At 37.2% G+C, this 25,259-nt stretch overlaps 2 protein-coding genes across 4 annotated transcripts; one reads left to right on the top strand and one right to left on the bottom strand.

Annotated features, from left to right (window-relative positions):
* Nucleotides 1–1,019: 1,019 nt before the first annotated feature.
* usp37 (ubiquitin specific peptidase 37) lies at nucleotides 1,020–17,586 on the bottom strand. The gene is made up of 24 exons (XM_062431500.1): nucleotides 17,458–17,586; nucleotides 14,881–15,108; nucleotides 12,493–12,643; nucleotides 11,844–11,932; nucleotides 11,624–11,739; nucleotides 11,160–11,237; nucleotides 10,816–10,904; nucleotides 10,557–10,650; nucleotides 10,110–10,265; nucleotides 9,653–9,784; nucleotides 8,885–9,008; nucleotides 8,102–8,373; nucleotides 7,894–8,011; nucleotides 7,684–7,763; nucleotides 7,377–7,541; nucleotides 7,234–7,287; nucleotides 6,956–7,103; nucleotides 6,657–6,876; nucleotides 6,168–6,334; nucleotides 5,457–5,517; nucleotides 5,075–5,190; nucleotides 4,377–4,446; nucleotides 2,245–2,383; nucleotides 1,020–1,349 (listed from the first exon to the last, which is right to left on the bottom strand). Exons 2-24 carry the CDS (start codon nucleotides 15,052–15,054, stop codon nucleotides 1,262–1,264), a joined length of 2,901 nt encoding a protein of 966 aa, XP_062287484.1. The 5' UTR covers nucleotides 15,055–15,108; nucleotides 17,458–17,586; the 3' UTR covers nucleotides 1,020–1,261.
* A 799-nt stretch (nucleotides 17,587–18,385) lies between these two features.
* LOC133993299 (CCR4-NOT transcription complex subunit 9-like) lies at nucleotides 18,386–24,306 on the top strand. 3 transcript variants are annotated; one of them, XM_062432215.1, is made up of 8 exons: nucleotides 18,386–18,723; nucleotides 20,262–20,417; nucleotides 20,514–20,629; nucleotides 21,033–21,142; nucleotides 21,239–21,348; nucleotides 21,602–21,700; nucleotides 21,805–21,896; nucleotides 23,470–24,306. In XM_062432215.1, the coding sequence occupies exons 1-8, from the start codon at nucleotides 18,706–18,708 to the stop codon at nucleotides 23,636–23,638; spliced, it is 870 nt and encodes a 289-aa protein (XP_062288199.1). In that variant the 5' UTR covers nucleotides 18,386–18,705; the 3' UTR covers nucleotides 23,639–24,306. The 3 variants fall into 3 exon arrangements, with proteins under 3 accessions (XP_062288199.1, XP_062288198.1, XP_062288197.1); XM_062432214.1 differs by having other exon boundaries at nucleotides 20,232–20,417; XM_062432213.1 differs by having other exon boundaries at nucleotides 20,232–20,417; nucleotides 21,033–21,348.
* The last annotated feature ends 953 nt before the right edge of the window (nucleotides 24,307–25,259 follow it).

The following is a 25,259-nucleotide window of genomic DNA, read 5'->3' as shown; positions in this document are numbered from 1 at the left end:
TAATAAATAGAAAAAATCTGTTGGCTTTTTTTTTTTTTTAATATATATATTTTTGTATATAGAGAAGAAAAAACTCTTGACTTAAACATTGCAGAGGTTTGACGAACATTTTCAAAAAAAGAAAAGAAAAAAAAGGTTGTGCAACTTTTTTTTTTTTTTTTTTAAAGTAAAGCTTGAATTGAATTGAAACACACATTTATAAAAAAAGATTTCTCAGGAGGGGGGGGAGGCACAAGTCTTCAAAAAAACTCAAAAAAAATGAATAAAACTGATTTTTTTGTAACCTTTTTTACTGAGAAAAGCTCAGTAAAAAAACCCAACTTATGAATCTTACCGATATTTTTTTTTACCTTTTTTGCTTATTTTTTAAATATTTTGAGATCTATAAAATATGAAGACAGCCACACATACAAATCGATTAATATACCAAAGCACGAAAAGCAACTTTGAGGAAGGGGGGAGAAAAAAAAACACAAACAAACAATCCACACACTCTTGACAGAAAGCTGATTTTTTTTTTTCTCTTTTTTTGATTTTCTTTTTGTTGAATTGGCCAGTTTGTGCCACCAGAACAGAAATATTGCACCAAATGTACCCGCTAAATACAACAACCCTCTAAAACTCTATAATAGCTTATAATCCAACATAGAATATAGCTTTATTTAAAGTTTATATAGGGGGAGGAAAGGGGGAGAGAGAAGAGAAATAAAGGGGAGGGGGGTTTGCAAAAAAAAAATTAGAAAGAAAAACAACAACATACAATGCATGAAAGCTCCAGTAGCATCTGGTGTTCGATAGTTGCTTTTTAAAGTGAGTTACTCTGAATAGAGCATCAATTCAAAAAAAAAAAAAAAAAGACGTGTACAAAGAAACAAAGACGTTGATTTTTTACAGTTTTTTTGATAAAATCATAGCAAAGAAAAAACAAAAAAAAACTCCAGCCTCCAAAAAACATGAAGGCCAAAAAAAGTTTGATCCACTGAACATTTTTCTTAAACTGCATTTCTGGCATTTTAAAGAACAAGTTTCTGCACCTGTAGATGGTGTTTTTGTTTTTTGTTTTTTTACAGGTGCCGTCATTTAGTGATTTGTAAAAAGGAGGAGAAAGAAAGAAAGAAGTGCCTGAAGACGACCGAAAAAAAGAGGACGGCAATCAGTAGTATTGAGTTTGTTCAGAAGAGAGAGAAAGAGAGAGAGAAGGGATCAGCTGCTAGTGTGTGTGTGTGTGTGTGTGTGTGTGTGTGTCTGCAGGCGTGGAGGCTCAGAGGGGCTGCAGGACGTTCCTCCCCACCTCTGAAGTGCTGCTGGATCCAGATCTCTCCATTTCCGACAGCTGCTCGAACATATCTCTGCAGACACAAAAAAAGAGGACAAGTGTTAGAGCGACTTACAGATGTGCTTCAACATGAATACACACATTTTATTTTACTCTATTTTATTTCCTTATTGTTTTACTTCATCATATTTCCTCTTTAGTTGTTTAACTTGTTTATTATCTTCTATATTTTCCTTTCCTTTTAACCCTTACATACTGCTCAGGGTCTAATTTAACCCATTTTTTACATTTGAGAGAAGAAAGTCAAAAATGTCAACTTTCTAAAAATGTGTTTGTGCAGCTGATACACATTTTTGTTGGGTGTTTGATTCATATTTATTAACCCTTTACATACTTTTCATATACTGACTCATGATTAGTCTTTACACCAATTCACATTCATAAAATCCCCCATCACTCATTAATAAATAATTGATTAATCTTATTGGAAAGACATTCACAATGACTGTTTTATAGATTATGAAGAATAAAACTACATGTTTGAGGTTGAACATTTGCATATTAAAATAGTCCATCAGCTGCACTAGAATGATGTAAAAATGCATTTTATCTCCATTTTTGTAAATTGTGGGTCACTTTAGGAAGTGTCCAGCTAAAATAAGTGTTTTTACAACTTTCAAATGTTAAAAATGGGTCAAATCTGACACTGAACAGTATGTAAAGGTTAATACCCCTCCTCACATTTCTGTTTTTTTACCCACTTTAATTTATAGTGACTTTATTTTATTCTATTAATCTCTTATTTTATTTGGGTATTCTTTAATTGTTTATATATTTTCTTTATTTACAGTCACAGTAAAGTCAGTTTAGTGTGCGTAGGTTTCACTTTTTATCCCTCAGATGAAAAGATGACAATCAGGATCAGACATTAATCTAAAAACACTCCATGTTTTACTCTGCTGACTAACTTGTGCATGTAGAAGAAGATATATCCGCTGCGGTCACGGTCTCGCTGGACGGCGGCTTCCTGCGTGCGCGACACGTCCAGATCGTTGTAGGTGAGCCAGGACTGCTTCTTCATGTCGTAAACGTCGCTGATGTAATGTCCTGGAGTGAGAAAAACAAAAAGGTCAGAACAGGTGTAGAAACGTGTCTCGATGAATTCACGTTTGGCTCTGATCTATTTTCGCCCCTACTCGTGTAGCAGCAAAGCTTGGAGGAGATCAGCGTAAAAAAACAAAGGAAGAAAAAAAAAAAACAGCACAGGTTGGCAGCGATTGATCAGAATCTATCAGCTTGATTGATTGATTGATCAGAAGATGTACAGATGTGTACCTTAAAGCTGCGGAACTGATCCTGATTGAGGATACGTTGTGCCAAAGTTCACAAGAAGCAAGTAAATATCAAGTTAGGCAGAAAGCAACATGACACGAGGAGAGAGTTTATTACACTACAAACCATTAAAGGCCAAATATAAAAGTTAATTCTATATAATAAGTTGTAATTTGACAAGTTAAAAGACATAAAAGATGTTTGCAAGTCTGTTTTTTTACCAATAATTCTGATTGGGTCAGTATTTCTGTGTTCTTACTATACAAGCATCAATTTTAGGAGCACTTTTATTTAATTAATTCTTCCACATCAGTGAAATCATGAACTTTTTATAGTCTTTGGGTCAAATTTAGGCCAAATTTACACCCAGTATTAAACATGTGAGTGGCATCAGGGGGGGATTCAATATTTGGATAAAGGACATCTGATCTATGAGTCTTTGCATTTAACACCTGATATCAATAAATGTCGCGTTATCACAATTCTGCCCTCGTTGTGATCTAATATGTAAATGAGGCAGGCAGAGCTATTCTCAGAGTCATGTTCATGCAGCTATTGTCACCTTAAAAACCAACATGAAGAAGACGAGTTCAGGGTCCTTTTTTAAACTTTCTGTGTGGATTTCCTTCTTTAAAACAAACAAACCTAGAGTCTTGGTTCTACTTGAGGTTTCTTCCCGTTAAAAAGAGTTTTTCTTTGCCGCTGTCGCCAAGTTTACACTCATGTGGGAATGTTGGATCTCTTTAAATTAAATTACATTAAACAGTATGATCTACACCTGCTCTATGAAAGTAAACCCCTGGAACACATCACAACTTAATGTGCAATAATTACGTTTATGCATTTATTATTACGTGCAATAATATCTATGAACACTTCCCATCTTTAACTGCGTACACTGGCAATGATGAGTGTATGAGTGAATTAATGGATGCATTTATTAAATGTTATTTTATTGTTGATATTTGAACCCGGTCCTTGAGTGCACCTGAATTTCGTTGTATGTTTTGTACAACGACAATAAAAAAATCTTATTTTATTTCTAATCTAAAGTGAAAAGTGTCTTGAGATCACTTTTCATGTGATTTGGTGCTCTATGAATAAAGACTGATTGGTTGAGATTGATATATCTAGGTTACCTACCAATTATACTGAGTAAAGAAGATGGATTTTACTATAAATATTATTAGCAAATAGCAAAAAAAGGAGAAATTGGCTGAGCAGTGAGTGTCCGACAATGTTAGACTGGTAAAGAAAGTAAAAGAAATTTAACATTTTCCCTGAGACATGATACTGAGAAGAAGAAGACAGGAGATGGAGAACTTTTTAAAAATGTTTCCATGCTGGGACTTTTAAAATAGACTTTGTGAATGGTATTGAAGGTATCTCAAAGGACATTTATAGACACAAAGGAACCCCGAACCCTAATCCTTTAGCCCAGCTGCTTCCTATTTTCGGCTTTAAACGATATTCCAGTATTTCACACTGCAGTAGATCACTCTGTCTGTCTGTTGTGATATGTCTAAAATATATTGCTGAAACAATATAAATAAAGACAGACAGGTGCATTTAAACCTGCATTAATATTAGTTCTTCCTTAATCCAGACGATGCAGCTCACATGTTAATATCAGGTGTAATTAGAGTCATGACTGGAGAAGCTTGTATCAGACAGTTAAGGTGTTTTTTTTAGTAATTAACATAAACGTTGGTAGAGAATTCATCATCCACACACACAGACGGACACACACAGAGACACTAGTTCTCACCAGAGGAGGAGCTGCTCCCGATGTGACTCACGACACTGATGAGTCTGAATGAGTTGGCCAAGTCTCCGCTCTGTGGATTTAAGAGGCTTCAATTAATAAGCAGGTTACTACAATTGAAAGCAGTTTATCACACAAGAGTAGTTAACTATCAATGAATGGATGTGAACTATAAATATCATGGAGGCTTCACACAAAACATGATGATAGGAAACTGAGAAAATTAGCAGTTTACTGTGGCTGCTGCTCACATTGATTTACTGTTTTTTTTAAATGTATAATTAAAATAATAAGCTGATAATAAGTGTTTATTTAATGTATGACTAATATGTAATAAGACTTGGGTTGTGCTGCCAAATAAGTTATGTCAGTTTTACTTTAAATTGAGCTTTTTTTTCACCAAAAATCTGCATTTTGCATTTTAATAAGGTGTAAAATATGCTAAAATATAGAAAAGATATTGTATGTTATTATTATTAAAGTAAGAAAGAAATAGTAGAAATGTTGAGACTACTGCATATAAAAAGGTAATAGAATGATTTTTACTTCAGTATGTAAGTAGTACATTAAGTGTTTTATTGTTATAGTATATTTATATGTATTATTATAGTATATTCAATTATATATAGTATAATATACTAATTTAATTATTATAGTATAGTAGTCATATGTAGTGATATATGCAGCAGGATTTTAAGCACCTCTGCGTTCCTCTTCAGGTTTTCGGCCTCGGCTTCAGTGTACTCCATGTCCAGCACGTCCTCGTTGCCTGAGTCGTCATCGGAGCACAGCAGCTCAGGCAGGGAGTTATTAAACTCTGTTGGGTGAGAAAGGAGATACTGTTACTGATCTAATGAATCATTATAATATTATCAGAGCCCCTTACTGAGAGCACGTCTTATATCAAAGTTTGGCTCTACAGTGTAAAGTCGTTGCTTGTGGAAGAAGAAACTTAATACTGAGAAGACACTACACTGACAAGCATAATATATCTGCCAACGATGCTCAACTCAAAACAAAATCAAAGGCACTGAGTCGTCTGAGGGTCGGGGGTCTGTGAGTTTTAACCGTCTTGGTTCATACCTTGCAAGCTGAGCTCCGTGGCCCTCTTCAGTTCATCGTCCTCTCTCATCTCTTGGGCTTCCTGTATATAAAGACAGAGCAGAAAAACATTATATTACTTTACTTATATATGGTGTGTGTGAAATTTCAACTTTGCATTTTCACCTTTTAAAAAAAAATTATTCTAGTTGTCTTAAATCTTTTGTGTTGTTTGACTGTTTTTTGGCTTTGGTTTGGTTGTTAGAATAAAACATTTTTAAAAAAGGAAGTAGGACTACCTCCCTTCATACATCCTTTCCAAAAACCTTTTAAAGTCACACGTCTTTAATGTCTGTTTGATCACCATGAACGCTACAGTGCGATTTATTAATCTTGAAGCTTATTATGTTCATGTTTTACTGCTATATTGTAACATCTGCTCTGGTTGGAAGGTCAACATCACTCATTCGGACGGGAAATGTGTTTTCTACATTTAATTAGGTAATAATGAAACTTATATAGCAGGTTCATGCAGGTTAATGCAGTTCAAAGTGCTTCACACATGACAAATGCAAACATTAAAAAATAATCTGAGACTACTGCACACAAATACACTTCTCAAAGAGTATTTTAGCCTTTATATTTGATGCAGGTGCAGTTGTATTGCGAGCTACATCATGGTATACTGGTGCAGCACTGTTGTTTCATCCTTTAATTAAAGCTCTACAGATGCTATCTGGCCTTCGACCTTACATGCTCCTGGAGGCTCTGGGCCAGAGCTTGCTGCAGCTCCTGCTCCTCCCTCTCTTGATCCAGACTGTACTGCTGGACCCAGTCCAACTCCCCCTGCTGCTGCACGCCCTCCGGAGTCTGGTTCTCCTTGTTCTCGTCCATGGTCAGGTCCAGAGAATCCAGCACATCTACACCAGAACGACACACACAAGTCAGAGTCGGTTAACTTTCAATATGTAGTGATTTACTTACTAATTAATCAATCATTTATTAATTGCATGTATTTATTGATATTTTTTTCAGTGACCTGGACTCACTAAGTGGCAGATAAACTTTGATTAATTACACAATAACTTAAAGTTTTTGCTAATATTGGCTCTTCCATTTTGAGTCAATGAGCTTTCGAGCTACAGCAGCCGACAGTAAAAAGGCCTTTTTCAGAGTTTTCAAGCCCTCTAGACAACACAAACCTTTTTTAACTTCATTATTTTGGCCTTCTTGGCTGCGTACCTGCAGGCTGTTTGGTGTCTGTGTCCAGCAGCTCTGTGTGATAGGCCAAGTCGTGGGCATCCGCGTCCCCGAAGCCTGTGTCCGGGCTGCTGGTCGGCTCGTCCTCCATTGGAGGCGGAGCGGAGAGTCCGGCTTCTTGACGGCTCATCTCCAGCACGGCTGCTAACATCTCATCGTCATTTATACCGCTGAAGTCTGCTGAATCCATCGATGCTCCCCGCTGAGAAACACAGAATTGTGTGAGGAGAAAAAGGCAGCAGAGATAGAAGAAAAGGGTGTTGAATCATTTAAATACTCACCTCCTCCAGCCGGTCATCGTCGTCGGGCAGACAGCTGCTGAATCGTCGCTTGCGGCTTGCGTTCCCCTTTCTGTTGGGCTCCTCCTCACAGTCGGAGTCCAAGAGGATGGAGGTGCAGCTGGAGTTGGCCACCTTCCCTCCAACCCTCCTACACACACATTTAAAAAGAGTTCAATCACTAAAATGTACAATCTAATAGTGGAAATCACAGTCTGAGCATGCTGGATTCTAGTTGAAATGAGCTCAGTTGTGCCTAATTTGAATGCAGCTGTAATTACCGGAGAGGTCCTGTGGAGGAGTTGACCGACTGTGACGTTTTGAGTGTTCTTGACCTTTAAATACAAGAAAAGCATTTAAATAAAAACAGCAATCCTCTAGTATAGGATTTACAAAAGCTGTCAAATGTTTAAGGCTGTCTTACAGGGAGGACTGGGAACTCCAGCCGAGGTTGATGGGGGGCCGCGTGGATTCGGTGCAGTGGGACAGTAGGGTCAGGTAGCGGGGGATCACCACCTGCTGGCCCAGCTTGCTGTTCAGAGACAGCTGGGCGTTAAAGCTGTACCGTTTCAGATGGAGGATGAGGACTCTGCAGGGGAAAAAATCCATCAGGAGTTCAGTTTAAATTAGGTTAATTTAGCTTAGTTCATTAGGATCCCCATTAGATATAATAAATGCTTATAGGTACAGGTGTCTCTTAATGAATGAATGTCCTTTTTGTGTGTATATACCTCGGTAGTTTGCTGAATTTATGTGTTACAGTCGCTGTTTTCCCATTGCACTTTTCACACGAGTACTCAATTTCCTCCATCTGCAAAGTAAAATAAAAGACATTACATGTTTAAAATATTGTATATTGGCTGTTTGCTTCATTTAAAAGGAATATAAAGTGTTTAAAGATAAGCTTTTGATTCAAACTGTTAATGGAGAAGAAGACGCACCCTAAAGAAGAGGTCCAGAGAATCTTGAATAGAGCGAAGCGGGAGGGTTTTCTTTCTGCGCGGTAGGTCGATGGACAGGTCGTTAAACTGCTCTCGCTTCGTCACCAACTCGCCACAGCTGCAACACATCATCAAGGTTAATCACAGGGCGTCAGATAACATTATAAAGCACAAAATCAGATGATCCGAGCAGGAAAACAGGCCTCACCCTTTGCAGGTGATGGTGTGCTGCACTTCAAACTCCATGTTGACGGCCACAGGGCAGGTGTAGATGCGGGAGGTGTCCGTCTCGTCACCGGGCTCGGCCTTAGCTGCCAACGACGATGACGACGTCGATGCCTCGTGGCCATTCTCGCACACAGTGGAGGAAGACGAGGAGGAGGATGATGATGCTGAGGCTTCGTTTGTGCAGTTTTTATTCATTTTCTCCACGTCGTCCTTCAGCTGGTCCAGACACTGACTCAGGAACTCGTGAGCATCCTGATAAAACACGGAAACATGCAGAGACTTAATGAATATATGAAGACGTTTTAATTTTAAAGTGACTCTGATTTAATGGGGGAAACAGGTTTATTGGAGTTTCACAGCAACAGCCGAAAGAAAATCAGGGCTGCAACCTTTTTTAATTACAACGAATGAATGAATGAAACAAACTACCTTTAGATATCAGGGAAGCAGCTACTATACCGCCATACGGCTCAATTTTCTTGCTTTGTGTGTGACAGAAAGCCTCATACAGCAGCAAGTACACCACTGCCTCAATGTCCTCCATTGTTTCTTTGTTTTGTGTCGCGTATAAAACGAAGTCACGGCAGTTTCACGGAGCCGTGCTATGACGACCCCGCCCACGTTGAGTAGGTACTTTTTTGTAATGGAAAAGGTCTGTTCTGGAGCCATACCGAGGCGAGTCGTGCTGGAACTGTGTAGTGGAAAAGCGCCATATAACTGCTCTGAGCTGTTGATAGCAGAGAGACAAAGAGAGAGATCTTACGTTCTGCATGTTTCCAGAGAAACGCTCAGCTGTGGAGGAGATGGCGCTCTTCACTTTCCTCAACAAGTCCTTTTTCGTCTCCGGACAGCTCACGTCCTTCTTAGCCATGAGGTGAGCGAAACGCCTGGAAGAGGAAGTAAAGATACCACACAGAAAAAAGTTGAGACCTTTTAAAAAACTTCTCTTTTTGCATTTTTTCTAACCAATATCCTCAAGAGTGTTACAGGAACTTTTTATGCTGATTTTGAAAGTTAAAAAAAGGCATCAGCTGGCAAAACACGTGAGCAAATAATTGCGACTACATCACATTAATTTGGGTTATTGAGGTTTTTTTCTTGCATGACATGTTGACTGTTTCATTGGATCTGGTCATTTCATTTCAGCAGCTATTCGTAAACTGACCACAAACAACAAAAAGGCTCCTTTAACACATTAAAATGAAAAATTCATCAACTATGCAATAGTGTGTATTGAATGTGCAATTAAGACTGTAACTACTGCAGTTATCTCTATATTTATTAGTGCCATTTTATATATTCTCTTTTTTTATCCATGGTGTCTTTTATGTGTCTCATTGTCTGTTGTTTTATGTTCATTGTTTTTGGCTGTTTTTATGTGTTATCAGCCACTGGGGACAAACAATTTGTCTGTCAATTGTACTGCTGTGAAATGACAATCAAGGCTTTGAAATGGAAATGAACAATCTGTCAATGTGCTGAACTACATCGTCCCCCTTTAAATCTGTCCCACTGATTGTGCTGAACGTACCTAAGCAATGCATTGATAGGAACCTTCTTCCACGAGATGCCTTGCTTCAGCATGTCGTTGGAGAAGGAAGGGAGGCTGAAGAGAGACTGCAGGATGGCGTTCATGTAGCACGTGTTGCCCAAGTTGGAAAATCTGTGATATAGAAGTTGGAAGAATTAGACATCGGATGGCATAAAAAAAACAAAAAAACTGCAACATCTGCCTGACTGGATAAACTGGATAAATCTTTTCTTTTTAATAATTTTGAGGAACTAATTTTCATAATCTTACAAATGTTTTAATGTCATTTTCCAATCAAATAAATGTAAATTCAATAAGCTGAAACTTCAACGTTGACTTCTGGAGACAGTTTTTATCAGGGCAGCATCTCTACACATAGTTTTTTGATTTTAAAACATCCAAAATGCATGCAGTCCATTCTCTCTCTACACATTTAACCTATGTGGCATGTTCGTACCCTTGCAGTGGAGGCTGAGTCTGAGCCAGCGTGGAGGGCCTCTGCTTGTTCCAGCCACCGTAATCCAGAGAGGGGCGGACCTTCTTGAAAGGAGTGGAGTGATTGGGCAGTATGAGGCTCCTCTTGGCCGAGCTGGTCTGTGATGTGCTTGACGACCTGAGGAGATTTTTAGTAAAAGATGCTACAGCTGTCAAATCATGGCTTTTAACAGCTTTAAAATTCTTCAACGTGACCATTTATTAAAAGGATGATTTGAAAACCACAATTTGCTTCAGAAAATCTAAGCTGAAACTGTATAGTCATCAAAAAAAGTGCAATAAAGTAACAGTATTCTCCTACTTTATGAAGCATTGCTAGCAGATGTTCCACTGCATGTATTGCTCATATATTCTTAAATTGAAAAGTGTGATAGTCGGACGTTTTAAGCGGACCACTAAATAAACCCACCTGTCCAGAAAAGAGTGGCTCTGACCGTAGTCTTTAGTCACAGATCGGCTGCCGTAGAACGACGTCGGCTGAAGGGGAGTCGAACCCAGAGGAGCTGAGAGAAAGGTAAAAAACAAAGTGTAGTGAGGAAACAGAAGATAAAATATGCTGGTTAATTTTCTACATAAACTCTCAAAACATTCTGCAAATATCCCAAAATGATGCAGGATGAGTTTTACTGCTACTAATAAATCTGAGTCTCCAGTATGTGGAGGTTTACCTGGGCTCCTGTTCTCCTCCGCCTGCTTCAGTTTATCTTTGCAGCTCAGCAGAAACTTTCTCGATGGGTCTGAAGTGGCCTTGTTGTTGCTAAGGAAATATGTATATGTATTTTATTTTGTATGTTATCTGACTGTGGAAAGAGCATCTAACATTAATTTATTACGACAGAAAAATACTCATCTACACATTAATCTGTGATGTAATGTTATTTTTTGCCATTGACAGAAATTACACACTTTTATAGATACACGATACAACTTATACTACGAGATATTAGCATTCTGGCATTTATCTAACCATCAGATTAGCAGAAAAACCCCAATAACAGGTCCTATGTTTTACCTTGAGGAGTCATTTTCCTTCGGGTAGTCCTCAGTCAGGTCACTCTCAGAGTTCATGAGTCTTTTTCTCTTCTCGCTCCTGAAAAAACAAGGAACACAGAACAATTTGTGAAGTGACAATTACATTAAATTGGAAAGATTATTCCTTGAATGTCAGATACAGTGCAACGTGAACCTGGTGACAAGATTATAGTAAACACCTTAAAATCTCTCATGCAGGAAAAATGATCAACAAGTTGATCTCAGCCTGTTGTTGTAAGTCGAAATAAAAACAACATTTTTGTTACTCTGCCTAAAAGCACACAAAACAAAAATTTTATTTTTTACAGTGAGAAAGAATGCTTCAGGGTTTCTCATCAAAATCTGCATTCTGGTTCAGGCTCGACCAATACTGAGTTTTTTTATTTTATATTTAAAATGATCGATCTGTTACCATGGCAACAGCATAATTAACCTCCTTCACACCTGTTCTCAGAGAGTCCGGGGCGAGTGGGTGTAGACGTCGCTCTGCTCGGGCTGCCCAGAGGTTTCCGTGGTATCGTGTCCTCCCGTCCTTCCGCGCTCTGCCGCCTCGGTGTTGTCTGGAAAACAGTTAGGAGTTTAAATGATCACGTAATCCAACGTTTCTCTCTTTTAAAAAATGTTTAAAATGTGGTTTCGTGTCTGGGGTTTTTTTCTCCCTCACCTGTCTCTCTCCAGGAGGGTTGCTCTCGTTTTTCGCGGAGCGGTTGCCGAGAACGCTGAAGTTTGCGCTTCCATGGGAGGATTTTAAAACTGTCAAATAATTAAGAAAGAATAACAATTCAGTCAGTGGTTATGAAAATATACGACTTTTACCTATTGATTTCACTACAAAAACTTTAAGCTTTATATTCAATTAAAAAATCTGTATTGAAGAGTTTTAAAGAATCTATAAATAGTTGCATCTTTGATCTGCGTTCTGATGTTTTTGAGTGTGGTTGAGAAATAGTTTGATTGAATCATCAACCATCAATGTTGTTGTAGCTTCGTCTAAATATCTTCAAAAATGACGAGATGAGACTCAACAGTGCTCAACATATAAATATGTGGCAGTATCTGAAGAGTTTTGACTAATTTTATTAAAAGTTACGACTGGATTATATCAATGTTCATCACACAAGAAAAATCTGCTACGTGTGTTAAAATTATGTCCTAAAATTGCCAAAATCTGAACCAATACAACCAAAGCAGAGCTGTGAATAAATATAAAATTACTATATGGGAAAACTGATCAATATGAGTGTCAGCATCTTTTTAATTTCTGTATGAAGCTTCAACAAAGTTAAAAATACAATGAACAGAAGTGTAATTACTTGTTTTTGGCTGCTTCAGCTTCTCCAGATATTCTTTAGTCTTCTGGGCTAAATTGGGGGGCAGTTTATCCAGGGTGATCAGACTGTTGTCCTTCAACGTCAGCATGATCCGGTTATGGTTCGGGCTGATGCTCTTCACGTTCTGGTTGAGCTGAGGGCGACAAAACAATCCAACATAGTAGTTTTATTGATTTCTTTTCTATGTTTTTCCTATAAAAGAATTACAACTGGATTTACTAGCCACTTAGTGCTATGCTGAAATCAATTATTGTAGCAATTAAAGACATAATTAAAGAGATAAAAGCTAAAGCTGCCTGATACAGACAGAGGCTGAACTGACGGGTTTCATTAAGGGTCATTATAAGATAAATAAAGAGGTTTTTAAGATGTAAATCCTGCAAAGTAAAGCCCCAGATTAAAAATATAGACCTGGAAATGTGCATATTATGTCTCCTTTAAAGAAACTTGCGGCTGTCAAAATGCCATCAACATATAAACATGTCAAATCTCTCCTGGAGCATTATGTTCCACCTCTCTCACAGTCTGTGCATTAACTCTGTCTGATCTAACTATACACTCATATTTGTGCCAAAACAGTTTTCAACCCCTTATAGACGACCCCTGAGCTTGTGAGCAGGCATGTGTTGTTTTCCTTACATTATAGTGACTAGGGCTGAGCGAATATCAAATGTCACACAATTCATTCGAAGGTATTGGAATATCCGATCCAGATCCAGAAACCGCTAAATTAGTGCCTCAGACGAATTAACATTATTTTACACACACAGAGAGACAGCCTTATCATTAACTTGGAGCCATCCACGGCGTAGAACCCAACATTTTTCCACACACTGCTTTTCAGATGACTCAGGGTCATAATTATCCACTCTGCGGCTGCTCTGCATGTCTTCATTTCCATTTTCCAACAAAACATATCATTGGTTTCATTTAGAGCTGGGTCAAGAGGGGGGGGCAAACTATAACCTACAAAACTTTTAGAGCACACAATGCTGGCTGAGATGGCAAACAACAACAACAACAACAACAACAAAACAAACGACCTAATGCGCTACGGGTGACAATTTTTTTACAGTGAGCGTCGTACAACTGAGCCGTACTCCTGACCCACATCTCCCAACAGTAGATGAACATAGCTGCCAGTATGTAGAGGTTTACAATGTGCTTAATGTATAAGCACATTGCAGGTAATACGGATGATGCATGATTGATTTATATTATTATTATCATCATTACTATTATTATTTTATGACATATTATATTACTATATCTTGTGTTAATGTTTTGAAAGCCACCTTTTAAGTCTACTTGGGTGTTGGATACTTTGAGTGTGAATCATCGCTGTAATCAAAGGGTGGAGACGAACCTTTTGATAGTTGAGCAAACTTCCGACGTGACCGAGATGATCTCAGTCGGTCAGTTGCTGTTATGAGTCAACATATAAAAATCATACAGTGTGGGATAGTTAATGCTTTCTTATTATTGCTTTTATCTGCAGATCCAGCTAGTTCCAGTCATTCTCATTCATTTAAAGTTCAGACAAACGCAGGTTTATTTTTAGGGACTGACTTCAGAGAAACGTGTGTAAAAAGAAAAAAAGAAAAGAAGAGATAAGGAAAGGTGGCAGGAAAACACTGAGTGAGATTTATTTTATAATCTAGCTTGTCTGCACTGCCCTCATCTCTTCATCCAAATTTAGCACTTTAATATATATATATATATACATTTTTGTAAATACTGCAGCATACATTAACAAAACATGATAGCTTTTGTTTTTTCTGTTTGGGTACAGTCGCTGATTTTTCTTGTGGGACTTTGAGGGTTACCGAACAAGGAGGTACTACTCTTAAATTACCTCACGTTGACAGTATGTGTACCTTTGTTTTTACCGAGTTGCTCTATATACACTCATATACTCTTTGTGGCTGTCATGACAATAAACATCCATAATAATCCAGTGTGTTGTTCACCCACTAGACATTTCAGTCTCAGACCATCATCTGGTAAAATTCAGAACTTAATATTCATGTCTGCCACGGATAAAATAAAGTGTGAAGGCTCCTATCTCCATGGTGTGTTCCTGGCTTAAATGTTGTTGTTTATTTTATAATATTGGTGCAGCAAATGCCACTGACACCCCTGCAACTGGAATAAGAATGGAAGTTAAGGGACAGGCTCAGAATATGGTGATAAATTATCGTCAGTCAGCGTCGACCGTATCACCTGCTTTCACTAAGGATTCTCACATTAAAAGGTAATGAAGGCAGAAACAACAAAGACTGCTACACTGCATACTGTTTCAGGATGCAAAGCGATTGTTAGCAGCAAGTATTATTAAATAAAATAAAAAGAAAACTATCTGAATAATACCTGGAAAGTTTTAGGAGATCCACCACAGTTGAATCTCAGACAGAGGCTGATTTTGTTGTCCTTCTCCAGGATCTCAAAGGTTCCCTCTTTCCATCGGGTGTTGCCCAGGTCCATGCTGGTGAAGCGGATCTTGACAGTGCCACCGCTGGAGAGTTTGGGCACTAAGGTTGCCATGGCTTACTATCCAGGTGGTGCCCTTCGGAGGCTTCGGACTTGACCAAACAAATCCTTAAAAAACACAGGAGGGAAATTAAATCAGCTGTCAAGCAGTTATATCACTGATGTGGTATCATAAAATGCAGTCTTATCAGCGGATGTTGTGTAAATTAATGAGCTTAAAATCACACAACACCTGTAATGTGTGAACATTAACGGTAACCCAGTCACATTTAATTGTTGCATTAGTCATTGTCTTGGTCCGTAACACCGTTTATATTTAATTTGAGCAGTTTTTATATTTTATACCACATTTTAAAGCTATTATTCCTCCATTCTGTAAGTAACTTTTTCATTTATTTTATTGTTATTACTTTACTCTTGCTATATTTTTATGCTTCTATGTTGCAAATGTGGGAGCAAACACATACTTGGCTAGTAGATGTATTCCTATTAATGTTATTAAACTATTGTACGTCTTATTATATAAATAATTATACTGATTTTATTTTTCATATTTCATTTTCTACTGTGAATATAATCACTGCACAAAAACACAATAACTATCATTATCTATCACATTACCCTTATTTTATGATACACTGCTATGTATAATAATTACTGCACTGTATAATAACAGTCTTTTATATTTTACTATCATTGTGTGTGATGTGGGCTGCTGTTGTGACCCTTAAAAGTGTGTCTTTATTCTAAATAAAAAAAAAAAAAAAAACAATTACAAGGATTAATGCAAGAAAAGATTTGTGAGCCTAAAAAGAGGAAACAATCACATTATTGCTGCTATTGCTTCAATAACTTCCCCATCGTGGAACTAATAAAGTAATATATAAAAAACGCATGCAAGACAGCTATTGTGATGCTTAAAACAAAGATTTGTGAGCCTAAAAAAGTTGTCTCATCTCATTTTATCTGAAATAATCAATCAATCTTTATTTATATAGCGCCAAATCACAACAAAAGTTATCTCAAGGCACTTTACACATAAAGGGTCCAAACTGTACTCGTCAGGTTTAATCTTAAAGAGACCCAACATTCCCACATGAGCAAGCACTTGGCGACAGTGGCAAGAAATATACTCTATAAGACAAGTAGCACCACGTTGGCCATCACTTTAATTGACAGATCAGCTCCTCATTAAAAAGTCACAACGAAAACCAAGAAACAAGTTAACCAAGAAAAGCTCAGCAGCTAAATAGCACAGAAACATTTAACGTCTTGTGTGACTCTTTAAAAAGTAAGTATTTATTCTTCATAATAATAATAATACTAATAATAATAAAACAAATCTGTCTTTTATATTGATGCTTTTACTTGTATCACGTTGAGATTTGCTTCAAATGTAAAGTACATTACAAATAAACATTATTAATTTATTATTATTATCATTATTATTAGAATTTTTAAGACTGCTTTATGTTTGAGATCAGACATGGTGACTGAGAAGTGTAACCCCTGCAATCATGATACACTCACTCACATACACACATTTTGTTAGTTTGTAAATAAATCATTATGTCAACTTAAAAGGTATCACTGTACCAATTAATCCCATCCCAGAAAATGTGACTCTCTTTATGTTATATACCAAAATCTACATAAACTAATGAATACATTTTCAAATGAGAGATACAGCTTGCTTTATAAGAAATGATCTCCCTTATAAATCATGTCAGTATCCATGAAAAACAGCTGAACTTAGATTTTGGTGCTTAATGGGTACACTTACCCTAACAGCTGAAAACATGCATTAGAAAAATAGAAAAGTAATAAAATATAATAATAAGTTACATTACTTTGATTAAGTAAGTGAAATAGTCAAATTAGTTATAACATTTTAAATGAGGTAACTAGTAATGTGTAACCTATTACATTACCATAGTAACCTTCCTACAATTAACCTTAAAATAACTCATCTAAGACAGCAGCAGCACCACGTTGGTCACAGCTTTAAATTAACAGCTGAGCTTAAAAAGTCACCACTAAACTCCCCAAAAAAGTCAACCAATAGCTCAGACACATTCATAAACATTACATCTTGATGATAAACTAAGATGTTGAACAAAGTAGAACGGCTGTTAGCAAGGCTTCTCTCTCCTTTAATAAATATATAAATAAATATATAATATAGCTTTGAGTTTGTGCTTTAGCTTTCATCCAAACAGCAGCCATTAAAAACGGTGTTAGCATTATCATGATAACACACACAAGCAGGCAGCAAAGTTAGAAAGAGCTACACCACAGCTGTGATGCAGGTAAATGTCGCTGAATGGAGGGATGAAGAGGAAGAGGAGGAGGAGAAGGAGGAGGCCGACATTAGCTAACGGTGCTAATTTACCTTGATTGTAATTTAAAAGGATGAAAAAAACAGACAAGAGTGACAATTTAATCACATGTACTCACCTGTGTGTGGTGTAAGGCTCGCCCCCGACACTGTGAGTGTGTGTGAGGTGCTCTAGAGGAGAGGTAAAGTTAGTTTAGCCGGCATCCAGCAGCCTGCTCGGTGTCTTGTTGACAGTGGAGCCGCTCACACACACGGTGATGATGGCGGGAACGGGAGGATTTACACCGGAAGTGAGGGACGAGATCACGGCCGACGCTTTCCTCCTATCTGTCATCTCGCGATGTTTTTCGTATTATTTATTTATTTATTTATTTATCTAGGGGGTTTTTTTAAAGATAAAATACAAACAACATTGATGTACAGGGTGTATTAAGAAAATTTAAAAAAATAAATAAAAACAAAAAACACAAGCATGTATAATGTAAACTATAAAAACTAGATAATGAACAATATAATAAAAATAAAATAATAATAATAATAATTAGCAGCAGCAGCAGCAACATTTTACCTGGCTTTCCGCTGTCATCTCGCGATATTTTACTTATTATTGATTTATTAATTAATTTATCTAGTGGTTGTTTTTTTTGTTTTTTTAAGATAAAATACAGACAACATGGATGTACAGGGAGTATTAAGAAAATAAAAAAAAACACATAAAAGAAAAACAAAAAACACCAAAAAAATCACTATTATTATTATTATTGTTGTTATTTTCCCTCTTTTTTTAATGTTGTAATTTGTTCTGTCTTATTATCAGCTTGTCAATCAAATAATTGTAAAGCACTTAAAGTAGTTACATTACTTTGATTAAGTGATTGAAATATTTACATTACTTATTACATTTTAAACAGGGTAACTCTAATAATCTGCAACCTGTTACACTACTACACTACTGCACTGCTGCACCTGTAAAACCACTGCAGTAACCATTACTGACCAGAGGGGGCGGTGGTGCGCTATTATCATAATCTGACACCACCTCACAAAGCCAGAGAAGAAGAAGATTAGGTTGCTAACCCTTTGAACAAAAAAACTCGCTAATGGGTTATAATTTCTAATCAATAGCTTTCAGTTACAAATGATATTAATAACGCATTTTTTATCCGGTTATTTTAGTGAAACTCTGTAGATTGGAATGGTGATGTAGGAGTGTGCTGGATTGTATTAGTCGGGACGTTTTAGCGTTAGCAGCTAGCTAACGCGGGCTAGCTGTCTGTATCGTGTTATATTGATAAATAAGCCAACTTTGTTTTGTTTAGTTGATACAGTATTTCCCTTTTTTTAATAACCACAAAGAGCTTCAGAGGATGCTGGCTACGGGTGCAGTGAGTATATAATATATTGCATACTATACCAATCTACTTGAAGCCCTAAATGACAGGTTTACGGTCTAAAAACAAACAAAATGAGCATTAAAACATGATTTTTGTTGCTGTAATAACTCCTTCTGTGCATACTGACCATTATGTGGGCGGGTCAAAATGTACAAACCTCCTGGTGTGCAGAAATGTGTTTAAAGCGTTTGTTACTATACTTACACTGCAGCTCAGGAGGGAAACACACACACACAGACGCGCGCACACACAGAAAGAGGTATGATTTTTCTTGCTGTAATTATTCCCTAGAGAATAGATCCCTTCATAATACACTTACAATATAAGTGATCCACAGTCCTCTTTCTATATTTAAAAGTTGATCTGAAGCTAATATGAAGTTTCAGCCGTTCAAATGAGTCAAATCAAGTAGATATGTTTCAACGTTACAGTGTTTTTAGTGCCAAAGTCCCTCTTTGTGTTACTATACTTCCACCACAGCTCAACAGAGAAAACGCTAAGAGGGAATTTGATGCTATAAAGACTGTAAATGGGTCAGATATGACTTGATATGACTAACTCAGACTGCTGAAGCTGAATATAAACTTCACGTCTACTTTTAAATGACTGTGTGGACACACTGTGGACTTTGGCCTCCATCACTTCCAATGAAAGCACATTTGAAGATCTTTTAATAGTCAGTATGAACAGGAGGAATAATTACAGAGAGGAAAACCTGTTTCATTGTTGATATAATGACCTGACTGTTTTAAGATGGATAATTTTGTTTCCCCTCAAGTAGCTTTAAGGTTTTTTAAAATTGTCTTACTAAACACGGTCTGTTTCATATATATTCTTTATCATGTTCCAACTCATTTATATTTAACCCCATTACTATATATATTTGAAAACTTTAGGTTCTCCACTTGAGCTTAGCTAAGTTTTGTGGCTATATGAACGATATTCGGCTGACTACTTAATTTATATTTGGACAGTGACGTAAATAGGTGAACACATTATTATAATAATTATAGTTAGATCTCAACAAGACAGTTCATTCACAGTGATGTCCAGTTAAAGCTGTTCACTGCTGTAAAATCTGGTGTCATATTGTTGTTATGACTGTTCATGTTTAATAAAAATGTGTATTTTGTGTTATTACTATAAGAAAAAGCAGATGATGTCTTTCCTCATACCACTCTCTCTCACTCTTTCTCTCGCACTCTTTCTCTTTCTCTCTCTCCCTCTCTCTCTCTGTTTCTCTCTCTCCCTCTCACTCTTTCTCTCTCTCTCTCTCTCTCCCCCTCTCTCTTTCTCTCTCTCTTTCTCTCTCTCCCTCTCACTGTTTCTCTCTCTCTCTCTCTCTCTCTCTCACTGTTTCTCTCTTTCTCTCTCTCCCTCTCTCTTTCTCTCTCTCTGTTTCTCTCTCTCCCTCTCACTGTTTCTCTCTCTCTCTCTCCCTCTCTCCCCCACTCTCTTTTAAGAAGTAATATATTGATAGTTTTCCTTTAATGTCACAGGCTGTCACTAATGTCACAGCTCTGGCCCAGGTAGACCGAGAGAAGATCTATCAGTGGATCAATGAGTTGTCCAGTCCTGAGACCAGAGAGAATGCTTTGCTCGAGCTCAGCAAGAAACGCGAGTCTGTGCCGGACTTGGCCCCCATGCTGTGGCACTCCTGTGGCACCATCGCCGCCCTGCTGCAGGTATGACCAACGTCTTATCCCCAGCTGTAGAATGTAATATCTCTTCACTCTGTCATTTCTTTCTTCATATGATTGTTTTTTTGTTTCTCTTTTTAGGAGATAGTGAACATCTACCCCTCCATAAACCCACCAACACTTACAGCTCACCAGTCTAACAGAGTGTGCAATGCTCTGGCTCTGCTGCAGTGTGTCGCCTCTCACCCAGAGACAAGGTAATACATTTTTAGAGTTTATTTTAATGGAAAACTGCAGCTGTTTTTATAAATGGCTTGTGTGTATGTAATGCTCCTAAATAATGTTTCTTAGTTAATCTGATTTATTTTTTATTAAACCTGACATAATTTGCTCTGAACTTATTGATATTTCAGCAAGTATATTCAGTAATCATTTAAAATACAGTGAAATATTCACTGGTAATGGAATTATTTGAGTATTTCATGTGATTCTTCAGCACTGGGTCTTTCATGAACTTAGCTATTTGTAATGTGAACGTTGTTTAGATGGTCAGCAAAAATCCACAAAGGTATAAAAGTAACATCGGAGCTTACATTTGATATTTAAGTCTAGTCATGTTTGATTATAACCCTTTCTTTAAAATTCTTTGCTCTTCACCAGGTCGGCCTTTCTTGCCGCTCACATCCCTCTCTTCCTTTACCCTTTCCTGCACACTGTGAGCAAAACACGGCCGTTTGAGTACCTGAGACTCACCAGCCTCGGAGTCATAGGTAACCTCTTCTACTTCTATTTCATGATTCAGGGTTATTTTTTGACAATTCTTGTGTGTTTATCATTGATTGATTGTGTTTTTGTGTTTGCTGCAGGTGCTTTGGTGAAAACAGACGAGCAAGAAGTGATTAACTTCCTCCTCACCACTGAAATCATCCCACTGTGTCTCCGTATTATGGAATCAGGGAGTGAACTCTCCAAGACGGTACATGATTGTTTGTCACTATGACTCTCTCTCTTCTCTTTCCTCTCCTCTTTCTTTCAATCTTTGATCATTAATCTGTTAGCTTGACTGCTTTCCTGCTCAGTTTGTGTTTTAATATCAGACCTAATACCAATAATTTCTCCCAACTGTGTCCTTTTCATTACTCTGTTGTTAAAGAATAAGAAATAATACATCACAGGTTTGTGACTTTAGCTAATGTCTCATCTTTCTTCTCTTCATGTTTATTTGGCAGGTTGCAACCTTCATACTGCAGAAGATCCTGCTGGACGACACGGGGCTGGCTTACATTTGTCAGACATATGAACGTTTCTCTCACGTGGCCATGATCCTCGTAAGTGTCTCATTTTTAAAACATAATCTGATTGGTTGAATTCACCTGCTTTGTCTCTCTGCACTGTGTGAAGAATATCATCATTTTTTCTTTTCTCTTCACAGGGGAAAATGGTGCTGCAGCTCTCTAAAGAACCATCAGCTCGTCTGCTCAAACACGTCGTTCGCTGTTACCTTCGCCTCTCAGATAATCTCAGGTAGATACTGAGTGTGTGCTCATTTATTTAAAAGTTTGGGTTTATAATGTATGGTGATCTGTGTGACGTAAGTTCCCGTCTCTTATAACCCTGAAGCTTCAGTCTAACAATAGCCCACACAAACAGCACAGGACTCTTATCAGAATAATATAATAATAATTCATCCTGTGATAAAGGCACTGAAGCTCATGTGCTCAACTTGCTCTCGGCTATCAAATTGTGAGTGTTACATTAATCAAATAAAAAAGAGTAAACTAAGATCATTAAAAAGGTGAAAAGAGAGATTAAGATTTCACAAAATAGCAGATTTACATATATGCTGTTCAATTTACGAAAAAAACATGAATTAGGATTAGTGAGTTGTTTACAAAGATAATGCACAAGGATAGTATTGCAGCGATAGAAACAAACCTTTTATAGTTTTCTTAAAATTTGCAGGTAACACAATCCACATCACTGAACCTCTGTAGATTAGACCAAATGTAACTCAGATGTTAGATAGATAGGAGGCCCTGAGTGTAAAGATACAAAGCAGACACACTCTAAACTTCTAATTAGACTTTTGTTTCGGTTGCTGGAAATGATTTAGGATCCAAATTTACATTTTCCTCCATGTGAATTTTTTAATTTTTGGCCTGTTGAGCAACCAAACAAACCTGACATTCATCAATTCTTACCACCAGGAGGTGCTCTGACATAAATATCATCACTCTATGATCACTCTAAGTAAATGGCATTTGTAATAGCTCATTATAATTAGTTAATCTTACATAAATCATACATTCACTTTTATATAATCAGATAATTGTCATGTCAGGGGGAAAAAAAGACAAAGTTGTGTTTTTATATGTTCGGTAAGAGTCAAAGGAAATGAGGACGTGCATTTTAGCAAATAGTCTGCATCAAGTAGACAAAAGATTACAGTTAGATATCATCTATTTAGTGTTGGATCATCAGCAGGGGCGTGTTTGTTCCTGTTTATTTGGCGCTAATCAAATAGTTATTTCAAAGAAGAGCACAGAGCCAGAGGTCTGCTGCTCTGCTTGATTCTCCAACAGCTGGAGCATAAACACCATTAATCACACAGAATACAGAGGCTGAATGGATGACTCTCACACATCACATCTTTTATGCTTTATTGAAGTTTATCAACCTGATATAACCTGCTCGTATCTTTAAGTAATACCAGTAATGTGTGTCAGGAAAACTCATTACAGGAGAGAAGTGAAGTTTGAAGTACATTTGTCTTTGTTAATAAGCATCAGAACCTCCATAAGTTCAAGTTTATTTATCTATTAAATACATATAGTGGGACCAAAAGAAACAGAATAAACTAAACATAGCTGAGAAACTCATAAGAATTATTAAAAAGACAATAAGGCAGCAGCGAGTGCTATGATAAAATAAAGTGCCTGATAAAATCATAAATAACAATAGATTGACCTTTCATCTACATGTTGTTCAGTTTGTGTGTGACACTGAGACAGCAACACATGGAAAGTGTTTGTTTCACGGCAAGATGTCAAGCGACAAAAATAGTGCGTGTGTTTGTGACCCTCGGCTTGTCTTTCAGAGCCAGAGAAGCCCTGCGTCAGTGTCTGCCAGACCAGCTGAAGGATAGCACCTTCGCTCAGGTGCTGAAGGACGACACCACCACCAAGCGCTGGCTGGCTCAGCTGGTGAAGAACCTGCAGGAGGGTCAGGTGACCGACGCTCGAGGAATCCCCCTGGCTCCGCAGTGAGAACAAATATGCGCTGGCAGTGGACACGAATGGACTCCCATCACTGTCTAGATTTTTGTATTTTTGCCAAATGTGGTGCTAAGACTGTCTGCACAGTGAAGGACTTGAAAATAGAAGAAAATATTTTTGCTTTTTTGGCTAAAAGGATTTCTTTCCATCACTTTTTTTCTCTCTTTCCTTCCACACTGGTTACTCTCATAGTATCAACTTGTGTTATTTTCTTTTTTAGAGCCCGACAGATTTTTGAAGCCAGCACTGATATTTGAAGAATTTAAATCCAATAATGATTGTATTGGCTGTTATTTACTTTAAAAATGTAGTTTGGCAAAATCCCTCAAATTTAAAGAGTCGTCTGTTTTTACAGCTGAACAATAAACTTCAATATCAAATGTGACAAATAGTGAATATTGCATTTAGGCAACACTGCTGAAAATGGACTTAAACATGCAAAATGGCCAAATGTACAATTTACTGCACTGCATATCTGTCAACATATAGGTCAGTACTGATGTATCAATGATAAACCAGCCTTTAAAGTATCGGTCTCATTTTTGGGGGGTTATTATCACTGTAACTTTCTGTAACATTCCTCTTCAAGCAGTTAACTGTTCAATTTGTGTTGTTTTGTTTTGCTTCTCGCATTTCAAATAAGACTTTTTAATCTTCTACATGACTGGTCTTGTCTCTTTCTTTCTTTCTTTTTTTTAAAACTCTCTCCAGACTGATGTGTGCAACAGTTTAGTTTATTTTTTTTAAATGTTTTCCAGACCTGGGTTGGGCTTCAAGATGTTATAAATAAACTGGTTTCCACCCAACTTAGGATATTAATCGCACCCTTGACATGTTGTAAGAGAAAGTGCTTCCAGTCTTATTCAGCAGAAAGTCACACTGATTTTGAAGGACACATTTTTCAACACACAATACATACCAATACTATACATTATTACAACATGCTTCATAATTACAGTTTCCACTCTATGATGATAGATATTAAAGCCCTGAGCGAAGAAGATAAGAGTGCATCTATCCATTTTCTCTACCTGCTTGTCCTGTGAAAGGCTGCAAGTGGATGATGTCATCCTATCATGCATCAGACAAGAGGAGGAGAGGTACATCCTGATCTAATTGCCAGGCTGAGAAATATATAGACAGATGATGCCAATGGGAAATTTAAAGTCATCATTTCACCATAACTGCATATAAAACCTGCACACGTATGGGGGAAAACATGCAAATTCCACATAAAGGCTTCAGCTGGCTGCTGGATTTGAACCCAGGATCTTCCCAGATGAAGCATTATTAATCTGCATCAGACTGCATGTATCTCAGATTTATTCTGACACACAGCAAATGAAATATGAGGACAGGAAGGTATTAAATATTTGGACTGTGTCATCTATATTTTATTTCATGCTGAGACACATTATTTGAGTTGGATTGCATCTAAAATGTGGTTTCCCTATTGATTAATCTGTCAGTTATTTGTGTAATTACTCATTTTTAGTCTTTTGTTGGAAAAATAGTGAACAAGCTTTACAGTCAGCCAAAGATCTTCTATTCAAAATGATCAAACACACGGAAAATGCTCATCACTGGACAATAAATGATAAATCGCTTATCA

Source organism: Scomber scombrus, chromosome 13, assembly GCF_963691925.1.
Source record: "Scomber scombrus chromosome 13, fScoSco1.1, whole genome shotgun sequence".
In the NCBI taxonomy this organism is placed as follows: Eukaryota; Metazoa; Chordata; class Actinopteri; order Scombriformes; family Scombridae; genus Scomber; species Scomber scombrus.
This window is presented reverse-complemented; position numbering and strand designations above follow the sequence as displayed.

Excerpts from the sequence above, each read along its gene's own strand:
- usp37 (XM_062431500.1), bottom strand. The coding sequence starts at position 15,054 with ATGGCAACCTTAGTGCCCAAACTCTCCAGCGGTGGCACTGTCAAGATC. Across the intron at positions 8,012-8,101 it reads CACACCATCACCTGCAAAGG|CTGTGGCGAGTTGGTGACGA; the intron begins GTGAGGCCTGTT and ends GATGTGTTGCAG. Across the intron at positions 7,764-7,893 it reads CTCTGGACCTCTTCTTTAGG|ATGGAGGAAATTGAGTACTC; the intron begins GTGCGTCTTCTT and ends TTTACTTTGCAG.
- LOC133993299 (XM_062432213.1), top strand. Across the intron at positions 20,630-21,032 it reads GCCTCTCACCCAGAGACAAG|GTCGGCCTTTCTTGCCGCTC; the intron begins GTAATACATTTT and ends GCTCTTCACCAG. Across the intron at positions 21,897-23,469 it reads CGCCTCTCAGATAATCTCAG|AGCCAGAGAAGCCCTGCGTC; the intron begins GTAGATACTGAG and ends CTTGTCTTTCAG.